Source organism: Trachurus trachurus, assembly GCF_905171665.1.
Source record: "Trachurus trachurus genome assembly, chromosome: 22".
Lineage (NCBI taxonomy): Eukaryota > Metazoa > Chordata > Actinopteri > Carangiformes > Carangidae > Trachurus > Trachurus trachurus.
Genome location: NC_139907.1, coordinates 24,392,634 through 24,415,635, shown reverse-complemented (window position 1 = coordinate 24,415,635; position 23,002 = coordinate 24,392,634). Strand labels below are relative to the sequence as shown.

At 40.6% G+C, this 23,002-nt stretch overlaps 1 protein-coding gene across 1 annotated transcript in view; it reads left to right on the top strand.

Moving 5' to 3' along the window:
- The window catches only part of nrxn3a (neurexin 3a), a gene marked incomplete at both ends in the record, with an annotated part of 114,389 nt that overhangs the window by 55,632 nt on the left and 35,755 nt on the right, over window positions 1-23,002 (top strand). Inside the window, 4 exon segments of the mRNA XM_083997719.1 lie at window positions 2,526-2,687; window positions 17,113-17,406; window positions 18,390-18,537; window positions 19,495-19,878. Of these exon segments, the coding sequence (XP_083853845.1) occupies window positions 2,526-2,687; window positions 17,113-17,406; window positions 18,390-18,537; window positions 19,495-19,878 (988 nt within the window).

Below are 23,002 nucleotides of genomic sequence, written 5' to 3'. Positions count from 1 at the left end.
TCTTGTTTGGTCACCCATCATCACTGTTGCTTCTAGATGTTTCTAGAGTTTTACTCTCTAGGTTTTTACAAAATGTGCTTCATTCCAGCCTACAATGAAATATTTCTGGTGATGATATTGTGGAAACCACTGGAAATGTACTATGACCCCAAAAAAGAGAAGGACCAAATCCACACTGGAACTCTGGGCACTAAAAGCATGGTGTTACCTGGGCTGAGTCTTCCTTACACTAAACTCTCTTCATCTTTCTGCTGTATTATAGGACATGACTGCTGTAGATGTGATGTACATAAATGCTGAATGTTGAGATCATGATTATTTAACATAGCTTTGCATGACAGGTATTGAACTTATCTTGAACTTAAAATCAATGCAAAAATGAATTATCTACAGTATATATTATATTATTCTTTTATACTATTAAAAAATCTAGAATTGAAATAGAGTGACAGAGAGGAAGATAGACACATGACATGACATACATAACATTACAGACACTATAATCAGACAGCGTGTTAAACAAGAATGTTTGCAGTTACACTGCACATGAGGTTGAAAGAGGGAGCACAGCTTAAAAAAAGAAAAGAAAACTTTAATAACACATAATCACTGATCTAAGTCTCTAACACAGAGCCTCTGACACTTACATGAGTATTAAGCCAACAGATTTGTTTTTCGATGTTTGCATGGTGGATCAGCTCACTCTTGCTCCACTGTGTCTGTTTGTGTTTTGTAAGTGCATGATGACATTGCTCCTTGCAGTTGTGTCCCCAATCTAAACAAAAAAATTTGACTGGCAGTGGAAAAGAGGGCAGCCTTTATCTGCAGGTTTACCCACATAAAAAAAATGCTGAAAACTGCTAATTTTGGTGGGACAAGGGTATCAGTTAAAGGTCTGAGTGTGGGATAGCAGCCAAGTAGGACAGGGTCTCTCCTGACTATATATAGAAAATCTCTTATCCTGCAAACTGCTGAAGATGACTCACTCCTGTGTACGTTGCTGAACTGCACAACAATCTCATTTATCTTAACTTATCTCAATGATCTGGTTTTTTTTAATAATCATCAGAATCTAAAAGCACAAATGAAAACAAAATGATTCTCCTAGCCCTACTGTACTTTGACTGTGTTTAATATGTATTATTATGCTGCATGTACAGTTTTAGATGATTATTATAATGTATTAACATGTAAGCAACATTTATGTCAAGTATAATCAAACCTTAATTACTTTATGTATTGCACGTAGGTTAGTTTTATCAAGCATGTGTCTTACCTTATATGTTTTGAAATCTTAACTGTAGCTGTCAAATAAATGTAATAGATACCGTATATACTGTATATTATATGCATTTTACTTCTATACAACACATTTATTTGACAGCTTGAAGTACAGTACTTGAATGAATGTTCCTGGTGTCTTTACACCTTTACTAGAAAGTGACAGATTAAAGGTTTCGCAGCTTTTTTAAATTTTTTTTAAATTTTTATTTTATTAATTCATGCTGGCTCCACTGAAAAACTGCAGAACAAAACATACACAAACATTTGAAAAGAAGCTACATACAAACAATTTCAGGGTTAAAAATGTTTCAGGGCAGTGGGCAAGGGCAGTTAGCGGCCAGCCATGCTGTAGCCTATTATTTTTTACAGTCTAAATAATATTATTATATAGCCTAACTGCAGTGTGCAGGGTTGAGTTTCTTAGCCTGCTGGTCTTGGCCATGGGTTCAGTTCCTCAGTGTCTTAGCTGTGCAGTTGCCTCCTGTTGTTCCTGCAGTGCTGGTTTCTGTGCATCCTGCATGTTTTTACATGATTCAATAGCTACATCCACACTATTAGGTTTTCAACTTTGTCAAATGAAACCAGTCTCTTTCCAGAAGAGCAAACAAACGAGCGACAGCAAAGACAGCTACAGTTTTAAAATGTAGAATTTAACTGCGCCAAAGAGGACAAGGTCAGTAACACTTGTATTTTGTTATCAATGTTGCTCTCACCACAAGTCAAAGGCAAAGCTGCTGTGGCCCAACCAGGGTGCAACCATATGTCATCGTTTCCAAAGGTCTCTGTTTTCAACCGTCCAGACTGTATCGCACTCCTGGAGTTTTAAAATAAAAGAGGTCCAGCACTGTTTCCAAAAATAGGACAGGAGGCAAAAATGTAGCTACAAAAAAAGTGTGGATGTAGCTCATGTGTTATGACACAAACCCCTCTTTCCTTTCTGTTTTTTCCTGTATTAGTTTCTTTCCTTCCTCTCACTTTTAGATAAAAAAAAACTGGTCAAATAAAATGGCACATACATGGCTCCTGGGGAACTGCATGTTTAGTCTATACAACATACAGCATTCTGCTCACAAAGAAACAAAAAGGGGCTCTGGTAGATTTTCCTGTTCAATCCATCATCCATAATCAGGTCTGAGATTTTCTGCCTGACAGACCTGAGTGACTTTTCCAGCAACACTGTTGGCCACGTGTAATGTTACAATCCAAGAAAAATAACATTTTATTTCATTTCCGACTGTCAGGTGACAATATCAGTGGATGGGATTCTGACCACCACGGGTTATACCCAGGAGGACTACACCATGTTGGGCTCTGATGACTTCTTCTATGTGGGTGGAAGCCCCAGCACTGCTGATTTGCCTGGATCTCCAGTCAGCAACAACTTTATGGGCTGTCTGAAGGAGGTAAAGTACTGTAGCAGATTCACTGTTTAGTGTAATAAAGAAAAAATGGCACTGGTGTTACATGTATGTATCTAAATGAATGATCAGTTTATCCTTTACATGATTTTAAACAAATATGATCTGTTTTTCTATTTTAAGAGAAAATATCTAAGTTTGGGACATAAAAGTAAGTTTAAGAAATATAAATGTTTGAGAGAATACACTTGTGGTGGATTTTCAAAAAGAACATCGAATGTATATGACTGCTGTGCTGTGCTCCTCCAATTCACTAGCAATTTTGTTCTCTGAGCTTCATAGTAAAGTGCCGGGCATTTTCTACTGACACTAACAGACTCCAGACTGCCACTTAATGCAAATATTACTACAGTTTCAAAAATGTGTTGGTATTCACTATTTTTTTGAGATCCTGGTCTGTCACTCACAGATCAAAATGCTACTTAATATCAGGTATTGGCAATGAATTTGTCAAAGTGCTTGTATTAATCACTTCAACAAGCAGTAGCAAATCCTTGCAAGTACTTGCATTATGTAAGTGTATTTTTTGGTCAATTGATGTCCTTATTCTATGTAGTTTTTTGTCTGTTACTGGAAATAATCATGTTCTCAAGGGAAGAACTTGTATATATTAAGTATACACGATGTGAAGTTGAACCTCTTGGACTGGCTGAGCTGAAGAAACTGTATCACAGCCATAGCAGAGCTAAGCTAAAGGCTTGGAGGTGGACATAGCAGGCTTTCGTTCCATTGATCCTCATGGGAAATATCAACTCCTTTGCTAACAAGTGTGAGGAACTGGAGGCACTTGTGAAGAACCAGCAGGCTTACTGGAGCTGAAGTGTAGTCACACATGTTTCATGGGAATCTGGTTGAACAACAACACTCCAGACTCTTGTGTGGATTCACCCAGCTTCACTGCAGTGAGTGGGCAGAGACATAAGAGCAATTAGAGAGAACAAAGGTGGAGGACTGGTTCTGTTTGTGCACAGTAGGTGGTGCAACCTGTTGAGTGGAGGAGGAGATCTCCTGGTGGGATTCTGCGTTCATGCACCATACTGGGTACCAAGGGGATTTTCTCACATCTTCTCCATTGTTGTTAACATCCAACCACAGGTGGAGCCCATAGTAATGTGTGACATCATTCATAACCCTGCTGCAAGAATTCAGACCCAGTACCTTGATGCATTTATTGCAACACTAGGGTTCTGTGCATACATCACGGAGGTCCCGTCCCATTTACAGTATGTGTATCATCCACAGTTTGAGTGCTCAGATTGGAATGCGCTGCTGAAGTCACAGGGTCATTCTCACAAGAGGAGGGGAATGTACCCTAGACTGTATGATACTTTCCAAACGACAAGCCCAAGATCACCAGTAACACCTAGATCCTCCTCAACCAGCAAAATGGAGTTGTGTGCACCATCACCTAAAGAGGAGATTACAGTAGGTGAAGGATGACTCAAAAGGAAAGTAGGTCCACTTCTACAACACCAGAGAAGTGTGGAAGGGGATGAGGATGAGAGAGAGAGGAACTGCTGGGACAGACACAGCTTGTCCTTTGGCATATCCTTGAACACTTGACACGGCAGCTGTAAGTTCTTCCACACTGGGGTCAAGTATCTGGTCCTTTGCAGTGGAAGAGGTGAGGGCAAAGGTCAAGAGGCTACATCCTGGAAAAGCAACTCACCCAGATGATGTGTGTTAAAGAACTGGCTGACTGAGTCTCTCCAGATCATCTTCAACTTGAGTGTCCCAACAGAGATGGTCCTGGTCCTGGTGTGAAACATTGTGTCTTGTTTTAGTACCTAAAATAGGTTGACCAGCTGAGATAAATGACAATTGGTGGTGGTCCTCACATTGCATATTATGAAGATCCTGGAGCTGCTACTTCTCCATCCTCTGAAGCCAAAGGCTGAACATGCACCAGACCCTCTACAGTTTACCTACAGGGAACATATTGGAGTGGAAAATGCCATTCTTTGTATGGTTCAGTAGGCCTATTCTTACAAGCCATTAGATGAGGATCATGTTCTTCGATTTCTGAAATGCATTTGACACCATCCAATCAACCATTCTTATGGACAAGCTGAAGGAGATGGGATCGGATCCCTGCGTTATTTCCTGGTTTATAGATTACCTGACAAGACAACCATAGTAACTGGGTTTGGGTAATTGTAGCTCAGAGAGTGATGAGCAGCACTGGGGCTTCACAGGGGACTCCTCTGGCTCTGTCCCTGTTCACTCTATATACAGCAGACTTTAAATACTGAGTCTTGCCATATCCAGAAATACTGGGGTGGCACAGCTATTGTTTGGTGTACCAGGAATGGACAGGAGTAGGACTACAGGGATCTGACAATGGTCTTTAGGGAATGGAGTCCTCCATGTTCTAAACACCTCCAAGACCAAGGAGATGGTCACTTACTTTCAGTGGTCTAGGCTTTCACCCTCCAGCCAGTCTAGATCCCCTGGACAGTAAACTGGACATATCGATTTCCTCCACTGTCTGCTTGGAAATACAGCCTACACCTTTTTCCATGTTTGCATCCTCTTATATCATGGGCTCAAGTCTGTAATGGTAGCAGCCCAACAAGTCAGTCGTTTTACTTTATGCCACATTCAGCTGTAACAGGCTCCTTTTGTGTGTGTAGACTGGCTTGTACTTTTTTTTTTAAATCAACGATTCATCCTTGCCTGTCTGATTGTGACATAGGGGGTGCATCCTGAAGGTGTGTAGAGGTTTAGAGTCGGATAATATTCATATCCTATTCTTTTCTTTCAACAGCTTACACACATGAAAGGAAATGGAACACAAACTTTAGCAATACATTTGATGTTACCCATGAATTAATCTACATATTAAAAACAAATAGACCAGCTCATATTGATTATACTGCAGGGTTACATACTGTAGGTGAAGATCAAAGTAGAAGTTTTCGGAATCGCCCCCCAAAAAAAACTAAAACTGATGAAGAATTAATTTGCTGTGCTCATTTTGATTTAGCCATAAATAGTATTGCCATTCACATGGTTTTGTTAATCCAAGATTGTGAGTTAACCCATACACACTCTACGTATTGCTCACATGGACACACACACACACACACACAGCTGCAGCGTGGCAGCAGGGACATGGCTTTTTCTGTCATTGTTCGATGGCAACACACACATACACAATAGAGGACAGAGCATGATATGGGCTGCAGAGAAAGGGAGGAAGTGGTGCAGTAGCCATTTAATCCCCCTCTGGCCTACTTCCTGCACTGTGCTGCCCATGCTGGGCAGGTTTGTGAGTGCCTGTACCGCCCAACCCTTACACCCCCGTCACCTCCGCCCCGTACACACACATACACACACACACACAGACATAGTCCTAGAGATGACAAATGAAAGCAAAACCGTGAAAAATCAGTAGCGAAACACAATGATAAAGCACTTATCTACAGGGGTCACTAAATGTTTTGGTGGAAGTGGAAATGAAGGAAACTTTAAGTTAGGTGGGTGATGCAGCATCAGGACAATCAAGACAAGCAGCTATAGACCTAAATTAGAACCAATACCGATGCAATATCTCTCCTTACATCTGATCTCAGTACAGCTTTCTGTCTGATGCCTGTTTGCATTCATCACATAATTCACTGCCATCTAGTGGTGGCAGCGGAGAATTCACAAGTAGAGAGGACAGTGGGATTTTCTTCTTGAGGTTTGCACATTGAGGGTAATCGTAGGATCTTTCACGGGTGAGTAGCAATAGCCAAAGTGTGCTTGTCAAACCGTCCTTGGCTCAGCCTCTAACGTTCTGAGATCAGTTATGATATTGCATTACACCCATGCACCGATGTGTGCGGAAACTAACCTTGCACGTTTAGTGTAAAGAGGCAGCAGAGGGATGTAAGCAAGAAGGTTACACTGATTTATCACCTGTGTGAGGTTTGATACATTTGAAACAGAATACTGAAGAGAGGTGGAGAGAAGGAACTAGTTTATTGGAGGTTAGCAGTGCAGCTGTGAACACACTGCAGTAGGCCTACAGTATATGTGCATTTCAGGCTGTTTTACAGTGAATAAATGCTTTGACTCCTAAAGACCCAAGTTGCCATGGGCATTTACAGTCCAGACACAATGTGACCCTGAGAGTACACACACAATGCAAAACACAACAGATGCATTTCTTGCAGACACAAACAATTAAGGTGGGGGACGGGGGTTACCCTGAAGGTATAATGCTACCCACAGTGGTCCAGGTTTACATCCCAGTCCCCGTAGAAGAGTTCCAGATATGAGAGGAATCAGTGCCAATGATCACTGAAGCTGTTCTGGAAGCACCTGGTGGTCCTGCACTTTCCTAAGATGTTTTATTTTGCATTTTCCTTTAACCTGTCTTATAGCCCAAGATCAGAATTATTCGTTTGGTCATAACTTATAACGTATTTTTCCTTATTAAGTTGTAATTTTTAGAAATGACAGTGCTACACAAGCAGAATCAGGACAACTACAGTTAATCAAATATGTCAATCAATAAAGACTTATGTACAGTATAATACAGCCTAATAGCCCATCAACAAAATAAAAGTATATTTTCTCTTTCAATTTTTTTAAAGACATTATTTGAAGATTCTTTCTTTATCTCATTCTTTGGATGAACAATATTTATGGGCATTTGTTGTCTCAGCTCCAAAGCCTCTATTACTCCTCATGTCTGTTTTGTTCAGTGTAGATCACATTTGTTACTGGGGTTCTGCCAAAGCAGGCCGAGCCTCTGCACCGACTGCAGCCACTAGATTCATTCATATAGAATGCAGATAAAAAAAAAACTGATAAACGCACACAATGCAGCAGAAAAAATGGTAAAAATTTTATTCCAAATCTTTCCCAACTTAAAATGTTAAGGTAGCGCTAGAAAGGCCCACACAGAGGTAGCCTACGGTATGGTTATGACTATATCATCTGTTCAGATTTCACACACCGTTCAAGTAAAACTAAATATTTTCTCAAAGTTTCAACATCTGAAGCCACGATCAAACTGCACAAACATAAACAGTCATTTATTTGTGCATATCAGTCACAAAACACACCACCTGACACATTCCCATCATACTGTCTCCCATATACAATCACACAGTCTACTCACCTCCAGATCACAGACTCACCATCTCACATATCTGCAGCTCTCTCCCTCAGCCTGCTGTCCAGCACCCTTGCATCCCCTGCTTCTTGCCATTAAGGCTAATTTCCCCGCTGGCAATGCTCTTGTTCTCACATCCGCAGAGGAGCATTATGGATAAATGTTTTGTTACCATGGCACCAGGTACTGGTCGCCCTTGGTAGCCCCTGTGGCTGGCTGGCCTGTGATTGTTATGCCTTTTTATAAGCCGGCAATTACAGAGAAAGCCTACATCTCAAAACCTACAAAATACATAATGGCCTACAATAACACATAATTGCCATAATTGTCATTGTCATTACACCTCCATCAACCACTCACACGGGGGCCCCTGGCTCTGCCTGCACACTGCAGCCGGCAAAGAAACACAAAGAACGAGTTTATAGCCAGAACATGGAGGATGAGCAAACACAACAAATGTCAGTCTGAGGCTCTCCCTGTGGTAACTCTACCTTGTTAATGTAAGCAAATATTTGCAGAACATTCATTTTCAGGACATCTTTGACAACACCAACCACCCTCTCTCTCTCCACAACCTTCTGGCAGCTGCAACAGCAGCCAACGTCTCATCTCACTGTGCTGCAGGACGGAGAGGTTCTGGAGATCCTTAGAAATGTATAAATCATTGTCTGAAGCAGAGGCAGCTGAAACAGGTGCTGCAGCAGTGATAAAGTAGCTGAATCAATACCCAAAGATTAATAATGGCCTTCAATGGCTGAAAAAACAGAACAAAACAAAAAAGAAACTGCTGACGTCACCTGAAACGCAGTGATGTGAAGACTCGGGAGCTTGAATGTAACAGCGGAGGAGCTCAAAGCAAAGATGGAAAAGTGTGTAATGCAGTCTTTATATTAGTGTCGCTTTACATCAGTGTGTGACAGACAGAGTCTTCCTGTGCTTGTAAACATCTCAGAGAACACTGGAGCTGTTAATGAGCTCTATCCCACAGCTGTGTGTAACACAGATCAGTGACAATGTGGTTGCTGCTGCTCAAATCATAAATAGCCAAAAAAAAACAAAAAAAAACAGCAGACATCTGCTAGTTGAGTTGTTTCTGAAGCTTCAAGTGTGCAGGAGTCAGGATTCCAAGTCTAACTGTATTTACTATTACACTGTCAAGTCTGAGTTGTAATTTCTCTCCATGAGTAGGCTGCTAACTTGTAAACACCTTTCTCTCTCTCTCTGTCTCTCTCTGTCTCTCTCTCTCTCTCACACACACACACACACACAAAGAGAGAGAGAGAGAGTCATGTATTTCATTAGACTGACTGAGTGGAACCACGGCTCAGACTGTGTGTTCTGCAAAGGAAATGATGCCACCCTGTGTACAACACCACACACTGCAAAAGCTCTGATTGTGCAAAACGCCCCACGGAGTCTCGTGGCATCTCATCTGCAACACTAACGTTCTTTTTCTGTCTTTTTTTATAAATTTTTATTTCTTATGTCAGTTTTCAACCATGTGTAATATTGCCGAATTGTTGAACTGACAAATCTACACACACACACACACTAACAAAGCAACACACGCTGAACACAGTCAGTAGGCTGAGATTTATGGGTGAGATAGACATCTAGGGATGATGAATGTCTGTGTCTCCCAGTGCCTGTATACACAAAATACACTGTCACTTGCACATTTAGGTTAACGTCCATGTGTGTATCATGTTGGCTTCATAGTGAGGCTGTATATGCTCTGTGATAAATTCAACAGAACGCTGTGATCTTTATGTTAATTTTCAAAATGTGAAATGACATATAGGCTGCTGACGTAGCTGCTTCTCTGACCTACATCAATATAGTGGAGAGGGTGGTTAGTCACACACCCAGCCTTTGTAACCAGCTTGTCCGGTCTCCTTGTGTTCAGGTCAGACACGTTGCTGCCCCAGCAGACTGCAGCATAAAGCAGTGGCCACCACCGGCTGTTAAAAATTGTGCAGCATTTCACTGCAGACATCAAAGACCTGAGCCTCCTGAGTATAAAAGAGCCGGCTCTGAAGGGGGGAGGTGACGTGATCACTCACTCTGAAAAGGCAGCGACCATCTCCTTGGTCTTGGAGGTGTTTAGAACGTGGTCGATGCCGTTTTCGGCGCCCTATTCTCTGAAAGCCATTGTCAGATCCCCGTACTCCTACTCCTCCCTGATACACCCCACAATAGCCGTGTCATCCCAGTATTTCTGGATGAGGCAAGACTCAGAGTTGTATTTAAAGTCTGCTGTATTTAGAGTGAACAAGACCAGAGCCAGAAGAGTCCCCCGTGGAGAGAGTGCTGCTCATCACTCTCTGAGCCACAGTTACCCAGTTCTCGTCTTGTCAGGTAAACCAAGATACAACACAGGGATCCAACCAGGGATGGTGTTAACCTTCCTCTTGTGTTCGGGTCACCAGTGATCCGTTTTTTGGTTTTTAATGCATAAAAGTACCACATAAATTTATCAAGGCTTTTTTGAAAAATAAAACTTTTTTTTTTTCGACCCAGTTATAACGATAAAAACAATAATGAGAGTTAAAACTGAAATCATAAGTGCAAAACCAACCTTTTTAGGAAGCCTAACAACGTAACCAAGAGATGAGAAATAAATAGGATGACAAATAATTGTTTTTAGTGTGTTTTACAGCTGATTTAAGACTCGGGTCAAAACTGACCCTAACACAAGAGATGGTAGCAGAAAGACAAGGGGTAGACTGACGAAAAAGGCCCAGGGGTCCACATCAAAAAATATTAAAACCACTATTTTCATGGAATAGGAAGCTTAACAATGTAACCAAGAGAAGAAAAAACAAATCGGTAGCAGAAAGCTATGTAACACATGATGAAGGTTACATTTAGCAACTCCATTTTACAGCAGGTCAAATCTGACCAAAAACATTTGCTTCTTAATGGGCTTTCTTCTGTAATATCAGAGTCATTTTCTATCACATGTGAAGCGAACGTAACACAACTTCTCCAAACAAGCACTTATCAGTTCATAAAGATTTACATAACAGGTGGTGTTATGGATGTTCAAGGACGGCAATGGGGTAGTTGTGTTCTGTTTCACAACTGGATGTCGGCCCAAAAGCAATACTGAGAGAACGTTGCTCATTGTGCTGATCGTATCTATAGTTGTCCTCCCCTGTGCTGAGAACAGTTCTTGTTTAGCAAACTCTGGAGCTCAAAGTTGAGCCACTGCCTAAAGCCATCCACTAAATCCACCATGTTTTGCTTCTTCCAGACAAAAGAGCCTGCACAATGTGACAAAACACTACATCACTGGGTCTGAAACCCGTGCCCCTTTACACATCAATATTTTGCCCAGGTTGTCAGAACTGATCAGACTCAAATCAATTACTTAAATCATATCAATTAACGATGACCTTCACTGCTGGATGAATCTCAGACCATCCATTACAGGCAGAATAGCCACCATAAAAAATGACAGCACTCCCCAAACTAAATCATTCATGTACAATGAACCCTAATTAATCTGCAAAACCAAAAACACTAAGACGACCAGGGCACATCCAACTTTTACGCCCCGGCAGACCAACATCACCTCAACCCCCATCACCTCTCAACACACACCAAGTCCACAAAAAAACTTCAAGAGAAGACATAAAATGTGATGTAATATAATACAATATAATAACACACTCCATTGAATCACTATCCTTCCCATTAACAAATGAGACAAATCTGCAAAAACATCTCCCACATGACAAAAAATACCTAACCCTAACAAATGCACTGTACACAAAACAGCCCTGAGAACACTGGTTCTCTGAGCCAATGCAGACCCACCAAACACTTGTGAAAAGACTATTCAGAAACATTATAAACTTTATTTGGCTACGACATTGCATTATCTCCTGAATTCTGCTTACTAGGAAACATCATGAGGATACTGAACCCCCAAATAGTGTGACTGTCTTTGTATGGCAGAAAAATCATCATGTTTGACACAAGGAACAAAAAGAAAGAAAGTAGATAAAAAGAAGGTTTGAAGCCGTATTAGTTCGACATTTTTGGCAAACTGGCCCATTGCCATAATCCCTATAGTTTTAGGAGTAGGTTAGTTACCTTTCATTGTTGGTGCAAGCTATTTTTAGAACGGCGGAGCTGCTCAGAGCTACGCTACGGAGGCTAATGGGATTTCTTGGTTTTACCACCATTTACATTTATCAAACTCATCAAATACACAATCCAACAACTCCAAAACACTCTTGTGGAGAAGTTGTGACCTGCACATTCACCACGCTATGAGATAATAATGGAACGTTAATGGGAAGTGGGGGAGAGAGGTTGAACTGGCTTGGTGGGACTGGAGTTGGGAGCCAAAGGAGGGGGAGAAGGAACTAAGGTGACACAGAAGATGGAAAAGGAATGGAGGGATGTCATGTGGTGTGCAGGAGTTAATCCAGGGTTCAAGAGGGATTTTTTATTATATTTTGCCATGTGGCAAAAAAAAAGAAAAGCGAGAGTCGTTGGTGATTAAACTCAATCAAATGATGTCATCACATGTGAAAATGAGGTCATGCCCTGGAAAGTACAGGAAACACCCTGGGATCTAGACTCTGGTGGTCGCCTGAAGATAAGAAGAGGAAAAGCTGCAGATCAGGTTGCGATTGGCCTGACTGGATATGAAGATTAGAGGTGGATGAAGAGGAGGAAGTTGCAGCGGTTTGCCTGAAGACTGGAGGTGAAGGGGGCGTCGCAGCGTGCACGCTGAAAATGACAGCTGACAGCAGGAGATCTTAAAGTATGATAAGGACGACTTGATTGCCTGTTTTAGATTATAGCAAGATCTGATTGGTTTCTGAACACCTGGAGGCAGCTGACTACAAGGCGAGAGGAAACCAGACTGGTGAATGTAAACAGAATAGACAGGGTCTTTTGGATTTGGCTCACGTTAAGCTTCATGAGAATCAGAATCCAATCTAAATGGAGAAAGAGGCTGGCTGTGGACGAAGAGTGAGGGCCAAGCGGGGTGTGTGTAGCAGTAGTAGTCATAGGGGTGTGTAGTAATATTTTTACCAGAAAATGATGCACTGGATTTGCAGAATTTATTTTTGTTTCTATAGAATATATGAAACAAATCACTTTTATTTCTGATGTCACAAGTAAAGCTGAAACAGTGTTTAGCAAAGCAAATAGGTTTCAGGTTGACTTATACAGGTCAACAGAAGAGACGTTCTATGCTTGTAGAAGAAGAGACAGTATCATTCATATCCAGGCTTTTGCTTTGGAAGAAGAAAGGCGCATCTGATCAATGGGTTCAGAGTATGTATGTTCAGTCACACAGAATGATGGCTTCTTTCTTGTACAGAAGTGAGTAAATGAGATGGATGGATGGAGCAGGATGTACCAAAAAAAGGAGAAAAGGCAACAGAGTGAGAGAGGAGAAGAGGAAACACTTGACCGTTTTCCCATCCAGTCCCTGAGCCCCTTAAGCAATAAGTTGATTGACTGTCAAATTTGCTGATGCAGTATCAATAATCTCATCCAATCCCCTCCACTGAGCCGCCGCTGCGCTCTCAGTCAGACCCTGGGCGTGTAGCGGGAGAAGAGATATTAAGAAAAGAATAAAATGGTGGAGAGGGCGTGTTTGTTTTGTGTATGTATGCAGCCAGAACACAGCCAGACGGAGGGTGTTTCTCTGCCTCGGAAAAAAAAAGGTCCTCAATTTTCCACTTGAGCAGATTTCAATTTACACACACAACCCCCTCTGTGACTTTATCCCCTCATTGTTATTGACAGTGTTTAGGACTGCTGCAATAAAATACTGGGCATTTTGTGTTTTTTTATTTTATTTATTATTCCCTTTCCATCATTGAAAAGACACTCACTCATACAGGAGCTTTGTGGCAAAGGGATATAACCTGTGTATCTGACTATGAAAGCAGTCCAGTGACATGTGCAGTTTGTGGGGTTAAGTCAGTGAACCATACAAGCATGAAGGCAGCTGATACTCTGCACCACTAATAATTGATTTTCTTTCTTTATTCGGTGGTTTTTATTCCTCTGCACCAGTAACAGTCAGAGCTGGAGGTATATTTTATCTCAGGTTGTCTATCCATATGTATGTATCTTGGTAACAGATAGGGACCGGTCAGGCTTATGTTAAGGACTAGCATTTTTCTTGGCCTGCCTATATAAAATGGTACATATATTTTATTAAACCTTAATGATTTCAGGTCTCAATTGATTTGCTAATTTCCTCTTAGGCCAATAATAAGATTTTTGTTATGTTACAACTTTGTATTTTCACTAAAAACTTAAGCCTTAGCCTCGTGATTTTTTCGTCTTATGTTTGTTGGTAACAGAGTGATGAATTTACCTGCCAGAACGACACTGTGTTGTCAGGACAAGAAATCTAAATAATAAATAAATAGAAATATGAAATAATTATCAAAGTTTGGACACAAGCAATTGCAGGGATGACATTTAATGATCTTCCCTACCTATATATACAGCGGGGAAAATAAGTACTGAACACGTCAACATTTTTCTCAGAAAATATATTTCTAATAGAGCTATTGACATGAAATTTTCACCAGATGTCGGCATCAACCCAAGTAATGCACACATACAAAGAAATCCCAACATTAATGTCCATAAATTAAGTTATGTGTAATAAAGTGATTACCATGGCCTCCATGCACGCACACCATGCAAGACATGGAGGCCATGGCGGTTGAGTGCATTACTTATTGTTTTCTTTGAAACAACTATACCTGCTGATTCCAGGTCTTTCTGAAGCTCTCCACCAGTGGTCCTGGACTGTTAGGGAACCCTTCTGATTAGACGCGGAGCGGTTACCATCCGCGTGGGACCCGCTGTCGGAGGAGACCGCTCTGCTCAGCGGGGAGGAGGAGCAGTGTATTGTTGTTAATGTTTTTTCTAATTAAGACATCCATTTTGGTGGTTTATTACATAATGCACCAAATTATTACATTTTTTTCATAAAAAAGTGTAACACCCGCAATATGTAATAAGTGATGTAAAATGTATCAACTTATTACAAAATGCGGCAAAGTTTATTACATATTGCGTTCAAGATTTTTATTACAAAATGCGGCAGATTATTACAAAATGCGGCGTTATTACATAATGACGTGAAGATTTATTACATTATTACATAATGCGTCATTATTACATAATGCGGCGTTACACACCTTGGTGGTGAGAAACCTTTTTAAAAGGCATCAATCAGGACTAAACCAGCAGATATTACTTTGCACTGATAGGAGACAGGATTACATTCTAAATACTGACAAACTCCAGCTGCTTTCTTGGCTTTCCATACCTTTTTGCCCCTCCTTTTCTTCATGTGTTCAATTTATTCCCTGTGTCATTTCACTTTATTACATAACTTAATTTATGGACATTAATGTTCGGATTTCTTTGTATGTGTGCATTACTTGGGTTGATGCCGACATCTGGTGAAAATTTCATGTCAATAGCTCTATTAGAAATATATTTTCTGAGAAAAATGTTGACGTGTTCAGTACTTATTTTGCCCGCTGTAAGGTCTGGGCCTGAAGAAAGACCCAGAAAATTCTGGCTGATCAAAGCCCCACTTTGTCCAGGGAGTTCATACTGCTTCAGTCCAGTCGCAGGTACAAACGGCCAAGATGCAGAACTGATAGACTGAAGAACTCCTTTGTTCCTGCTGCTATTGGTATACCTCACGCTGACATTTGACCCTCAAGATCTAATCACTCCATCTTTGAGTTCTAGTGAGTATTTGTGCCAAATTTGAAGAAGTTCAGTTGAGGCGTTACTAAGGCGTATAGAAGGGCAGACGTCCTGAAAGCAATATGTCTCTGTCTCCACCTGTCACCAGCACAGAGGAATATTGATCCTGATCTGCCCCAGAGATTGAACAGTTTATTCCCCTGCTCATGCCCCATTGGTGCATGGATTCATTGCCAATCAGATCATTACTTTTTTTGTTGTATTCATGAGGCTACAGAACAAAGCACACACTACACACACACACACACACACACACACACACACACACACACACACACACACACACACACACACACACACACACACACACACACACACACACACACACACACACACACACACACACACACACACACACACACACACACACACACACCCACACACTACAGATAGTCTGGGGAAGAGTGATAATGACTCAGTGTTGAAGTTTTGGAAGATGTCCAATCGACTGTGGAGGGATTGTTGCTGCCACCCTCATTATTACTCTTGGAAATGATTGTCCACCTCCATCAGCAATCTGTCAAGGATATCACTGCAGATTGTTATCAGCAAAATTATTAGGTTTGGGTCACCATTATTTTTTTCACCTTTTGCTTTTTGCCAGATTGGTTGGTACCACTCCTACGTGTCTTAGAAGGAGCTCTCAGTCTCCGGACTGGCTGTGACGTCCAAGTGCTTGATTCAGTGCTTCTTTAATTAGCTCTTGTGTTAGCTTTATCACATTCACTCACACTCTGTGTGGTCTCTAAACCAGTGAGACTTATAATACAGGGCTGCATGAATGGTAAAACCTTCTTGCTCATGGTCAAAAACTCAGCTATAAATGGTAGTTACTACATAAACCTTGGTAAAATATGCTGTTGACATAAACCATCATTTTATAAACAGACATTGCAAACACTATTAAATACATTTTGAAACATAAAAATGACATTGATCAATGGTGAAAATGAGCCCAAGGAGCTGACAAGAATGTCTGTTTTTATTTTTAGGCCATGAAACAAATTAACCTTCATACATAAAGAAATATGCAAATATAAAGAATAATAGTAATGAATTGCCTGAAGACAATATATCAATAAATAATTTAACAGTAAGAGATTGACATCCTTAAAACCAGATGGTCATGTTTTGTCTACAGTATCCTCCCATAAATGAACTTGTAACAATACTCACAATACTATGTTGAAGTTCTACAAGTGCACCAGGTGTCACTTTGTATTACTTTGTCACTGATAATAAACCACTGATATTATAAATCTAAATAATGTGTGTGTAATTGACTGATAAACTGATATTACTACAAGGTCACAAGGTTAATAATAACTTTAGTGTGATTACTGAAGTAATAGCAGTTTAGTGTTTGGCAATTGTAATCGGATCACAGTAACATGTTACCTTTTAAAACTTTAGACCAACGCTGGTTGTATGAAATGTTATGTATTGTGTTTCCCTTGTTTCTGCACATCTCTGACTGTACCTGAATAGAGGATTAACTGTAATGCTTCCCTTGCCCTGTCACAGGTGGTATATAAGAACAATGACATCCGGCTCGAGTTGTCCCGCCTGGCTCGGATTGTGGACCCCAAGATGAAAATCCAGGGTGAGGTGTCCTACAAGTGTGAGAACGTGGCCACTTTGGACCCCATTTCTTTCGAGACCCCCGAGGCCTACATCAGCCTCCCCAAGTGGAACACCAAGCGGATGGGATCCATCTCTTTCGATTTCCGCACGACTGAGCCCAATGGCCTCATCCTCTTCACCCATGGCAAACCCCAGGAGCGCAAAGATGCTGCCCGCAGCCAGAAGAACACCAAGGTGAGTCCATCATCAAGATCATTTAATGATTACATGTATCCTCATACAGTAATGTCTACACATATCAAGTCTGCCCTGACTTGTTGTACAAAAGAATTGATGAAACCTCTTGGATGACCGACAAAATGTGGTTTAGACATTCTAATAATTATAGGTAACCTGTGATCTAAATCTTTGAGAATCATCAGGCATCATTGAATCCTAGTGTTCAATCCTGTTGTAAGTATGGTGTGATATTGTTTTAAAGGAGACATATTATGCCCCTTTTCCACAAATTAAAATAGTTCCCAGGTGTCTTAAAGACATGTCTGTGACATGCTTTGGTCAAAATACCCCAAGCATCAAACATCACAGCTCTTTCTTCATCCACTCAAAACAGCCCTGTTCAGAATGGCTGGTTTCAGAGCCTGTCTCTTTAAATGCAAATGAAGCACTGTTTGCCCCACCCCACCCATTCTACTGGTACCAGGTAAAGGTGGTATTATGCAAATTTGAAAACTAGTTACAGTACATCATTGCCAGACAATTGAGGTAAGAGCTTGTAAAACTACATGGATTTCAACCTAGGGAGCCTGAAAATTACAGATTTTATTGTCAATTCTCACATTTTGGGGGCCAGAAGCCAAGACAAACACCCAAATATATGTTAAAGAGCCTTCAAAAAGTAATATTTCCATAATATGTCCATATAATGAATGGATATGTAACAGTTTGCTGACGAATGACAAGAAACACATGAAGCAGCACAGACGATCAGACAAAAACAAAGGGAGAACACTAAGGTCAAATACACAAGGGAATAAGACACAGGTGGTGCAATCAACACAGGTGAGACACATTAGGTAATCAAACAGGCGGGAAACTGGACAGGAAGACAGGAGTAGGACACAGACTTCAAAATAAAAAGATTATTAAATCTGAACCATTATGTGTTATCAGAAGAACCGTTCTTACTGACTCTTTATTGTTTTTCCCTTGTCCAGGTGGATTTCTTTGCTGTCGAGCTACTGGACGGAAGCCTGTACCTGCTGTTGGACATGGGCTCAGGGACTATCAAGGTGAAGGCCACTCAGTCAAAGGTCAATGATGGTGCCTGGTATCATGTGGACATCCAGAGAGATGGACGCTCAGGTCAGTGTTGGGGACGTTGACTCAGACTCATCAAAGCTATGACTGGACAACATTTTTTTTAAAATACAGCAGATCTGACACTTTGTAGACATTTGTTTCCTCCATTTCATGTCAGCCTATTGGCAGGATCGGGTGGTTCGAAGTAGGGTCGAGCAATATGCAAAAAAGGAATATATTTTCATCTTGGCAGATACTGTGGCTGTGAAATGAGGTCATGATACACATTTTCATATTTCATTTTGGCTGAAAAAAAATATGGAAATGAAAAATCAGAAAATGAAATAATGAATGATGGCATGATGTTATTTTTGTAGGGAGGATTTAATGTGTGGGCTGTCTCTGTAGTGCCACAACACTCCATGTACAATGCACAACAATCTGACTCATTTTGCCTTAATCAAAAAATTCAAACCACTGTGATTTCATTATTGCAAACCAGCCAAGGAACAAAAATGAGAACCTTCATGAAACAATGGAATAAGGTAGACAAGGTCATTTTCCTCTGATGTCACGAGGAAAGGACAGTTCTTTAAGCCACTTAGTAAAAGTGGCAAAAATGGTTGGAAAAGAAGTAATTACTACCACTTTCATGTGATCAGACTGATTAATGGCAATGGAATTTACAAGGATCCTCAAAAGGATTGAAATAAAACGATACAGGAATTGGATTGAGTATTCCATTCAGATCATTCAAGGAGTGTATCATGTACCAATGACATAAATGTATCTACAAAAGGCTAAGAAAAAATTACAGTACAATTACAATAGAAGAAAACTAATAACAACAAAAATAAAAAATAAATAAATATATATATATATATATATATATATACAGTTGTACTGGTGTATATATAAATGACTTGGAGTCTGATCAGGATGAATAATAGTAGTAGTAAGTAACATAATAGTAGAATGACTTCTCTGACATCATTCTATCTTGTGCCACAACCACCACAGGCACCATCTCCGTAAACAGCAGAAGAACGCCATTCACAGCCAGCGGCGAGAGCGAGATTCTGGACCTGGAGGGTGACATGTACTTGGGGGGGCTTCCTGTCGACCGCACCAACCTCATCCTGCCCACTGAGCTCTGGACAGCGATGCTGAACTACGGCTACGTGGGCTGCATCCGTGACCTTTTCATCGACGGTCGAAGCAAAGACATCCGTCAGATCGCAGAGAAGCAGAACGGCGCCGGCATCAAACCCTCATGCAACAAGCAAACGGGCAAACAGTGCGAGAGCTACCCGTGCAAGAACCGAGGTGTCTGCAAAGAAGGCTGGAATCGATTCATCTGTGACTGCACTGGGACTGGCTTCTGGTCACGCACCTGTGAGAGAGGTAAATACTGCATGCTTACTTCTCTCACATACAGATACTGCATTGTAGCATGAGTCCATGGTCTTAGAATAACTAATCTTATTTAGAACTATGTCCCATTTAAGGAATCACTTCACAGTTACTGGCTGAACCGTTGCTTACTCTCTGAAGTGTATTATCATTGTAGTCCCATCACATATACTATACAATATAACCAACCAAACACCTGCTGTGGGATAGTGAGAAGCCCAAAGAGTATTATTATTATGTTTCAGAAGTGAGTAAAAGCATTCGGCACCACTATCACAACAGCTACCAAAGTCAATTATAGCTCACATTAGGTAAGACTGAGACACTTTAATTCTTTTACAGGTGTGGTTGACAAGATGTAGAAATTATGTGGTGAGGTTCATTAACTTTACAGAGTACGACTAGGTTGTTGTTACTCAAGTATGATTTTTTTTTGTGTTATTGTTAGTGTTATTGGAAACTAGAAGTTGTCATCTTTGACATGATGTACAGTACTGTGTGAATAACAAAATACTATTTGTGTCCCAGTACTTTGCTAAGCCATATTTGGACAAGTATTAACAGGTCATTCCTTGTGACACATCAACATATTTGGTAACACTTTATAATAAGAACACAATATTAAAGGGATAGTTCAACATTTTGGCAAATTGCCCATTGTCATAATCCCTATAGTCTTAGGAGTAGGTTTGTTACATTTAATTGTCGGTGCAAGATATTTTTAGAACGGCGGAGCAGAGCCGTGAGCTGCTCAAAGCTACGCTACGGAGGCTAATGGGATTTCTTGGTTTCCCTCATCAAACTCATCACAATCCAACAACTCCAAAATGACAAGTTGTGACGTGCACATTCACCACGCTATGAGATAATATTGGAACTTCAAGAGACAGAGTAGTTTTCGAGGCAAATGCAGAGACTGCTTGCCAAAAAATTGCCCCCAATGGGAATGCGCATCAGCGGTTTTGCATGAATTTACCTCGAAAACAACTTGGCAATGGGCCAATCATTATAGCACATGAATAGTCATTAGTATGTAGTTTATAAACACAGTTAAAAATGTTTTGCTCATCATTGATAAGCACTGACTGTATTTATAAACTACATATTAATGAGTATTCATGTGTTATAAATGAAGAATTCAGTATTTATTAATGATTAACTAATGCTTAATAGTGTTAATTATTATAAAGTGTTACCACATATTCAGCATTGATACAGAATTATGGAAAGTGGCAGTCATTAACAGGTGACACTGCTTCTATAGTGAGCAGAGGTTGGGTGGATTGCACTGTGTCTGGTGCTTTCTTTGTCCTTGAATGGTGGTGCATAGGACTAGTTCTACTTCTTAGCAGTACTTTCACTTGAATGGTACATTTAGTCCTGTTGAGCTGGTACTTACAGTTAAATTGTTGGTGTGTCACTCAGTAAATGAGTGGTGTGAATGTAAGCATGAATGTTGAAGTGTGAAGTGAGGGGTTGATAAACACGGACAGAAGTTTCTTCTTTCTCTTTTGCACATGGCACAAGCAAGGTTGTGTTCTTTTATCAGGAACGCTCGGGCCAGATGTTCCACCGACTGCACATCTGCAGCACAAAACTAACTGATTTTGGTTTGACACTATCTGGGTCTTAATTGCACTTTTGGCCACCATCCCCATCAGTAATAAGATTGTACTGAACAAGTTTAATGGAAGAAATAAGCCAAGATGAAGAAACATAGGCAGTCAGACTATAAAACAGATAGATAGTGTCTTAGCTCAGAGAACCATGGTTGCCATGTAACCAAGTGATCCAGACACACAGCTGTCTATCAGAGAATGTTTCCCTTAATACAAGTTTTCTGTCTGATAAAGACTGATCAGAGTTTAAAACTAAGTAACCCATTCCCAACCCCAACAAATTGCTCCTACTGCTTTTTATCATATCAAATAAAAGCTTTCTGATCATATCTCCCTTTTCTCGTTCTTGATGCAGTGCTGGATGATAATTTACCCTGGATCTAATTTTTAGTCCTGACAAAAAAAGCTGCAGAGCATCAGATCCATCTGATATGCAGTGTGCATTTCACCTTGAGTTATTTTGCAAGGGATATCTTATTAAAGTATTATGAAAAATAATCATTAAGTGCCAGAGATATGATGGTGATATCAGGCAGAGATGAGATGGGTACTAATATGCTGACCAGACAGAGCAGACCACATCATGTGGAGTTCAGTCACAGAGATGTTAAACATGATGTTTCATAATCATGATTCATGATATCACTGTTTTTGAGGCAGACTGAGATCTGAGCTGAGACAGTCCTGCCATCTGGTGGCAAGGACAGACGGAGCCGGACAGCATCAGGATAGTTAAGAACGACTGTTTGAGTGGGTAATCATGGATAATCAATGGAAGTGGTTTATACTTATAGAAGTTGATGGCTCAATCACAACAGCAGGGATGTCCCCAACTGACCGATCATATCTTCACCTCTGGTCAGTTGAGCGCTTCATTGCTGAGTTGGAGTGTTTGGATCAAACAGGTTCTGTTAGATTTTGTCAGATTGTCAAGATTGCAGTCATGAAATCAGGATTTAACCACTTGAGGATTGAAGTGGTGCAGACAGATGCTGGGGTTTGAACCTTTCTTAACTCACAGAAGTTTATTGTATAACCCGGAGCCTAAGACGATCGGCACACTGAAGGGGACAAATTATGGAAATATCACTTTTTGAAGGCTCTTTAACATATATTTAGGTGTTTGTCTTGCCTTCCAGCCCCCAAATGTGAGAACTGACAAAAACATCTGTAATGTGCAGGCTCCCTTGGTTGAAATCCATGTGGTTTTATGAGCTGTTCCTTCAGTTGTCATACAATGACACCATTATTTTTTTTCAAATTTGCATAATACCACCCCTACCTGTGAGTAGAGTAATGGTTCATTTGCATTTAAAGGGACAGGCACTGAAACCAGTTGTTCTGAACAGGGCTGTTTTGAGAGGATGAAAAGAGCTGTGATGTTTGATCCTTGGGGTATTTTGAGCAAAGCATGTCACAAACATGTCTTTAAGACACCTGGGAACTATTTGAATTTGTGACAAATGTGCATAATATGTCTCCTTTAAGGATGGATG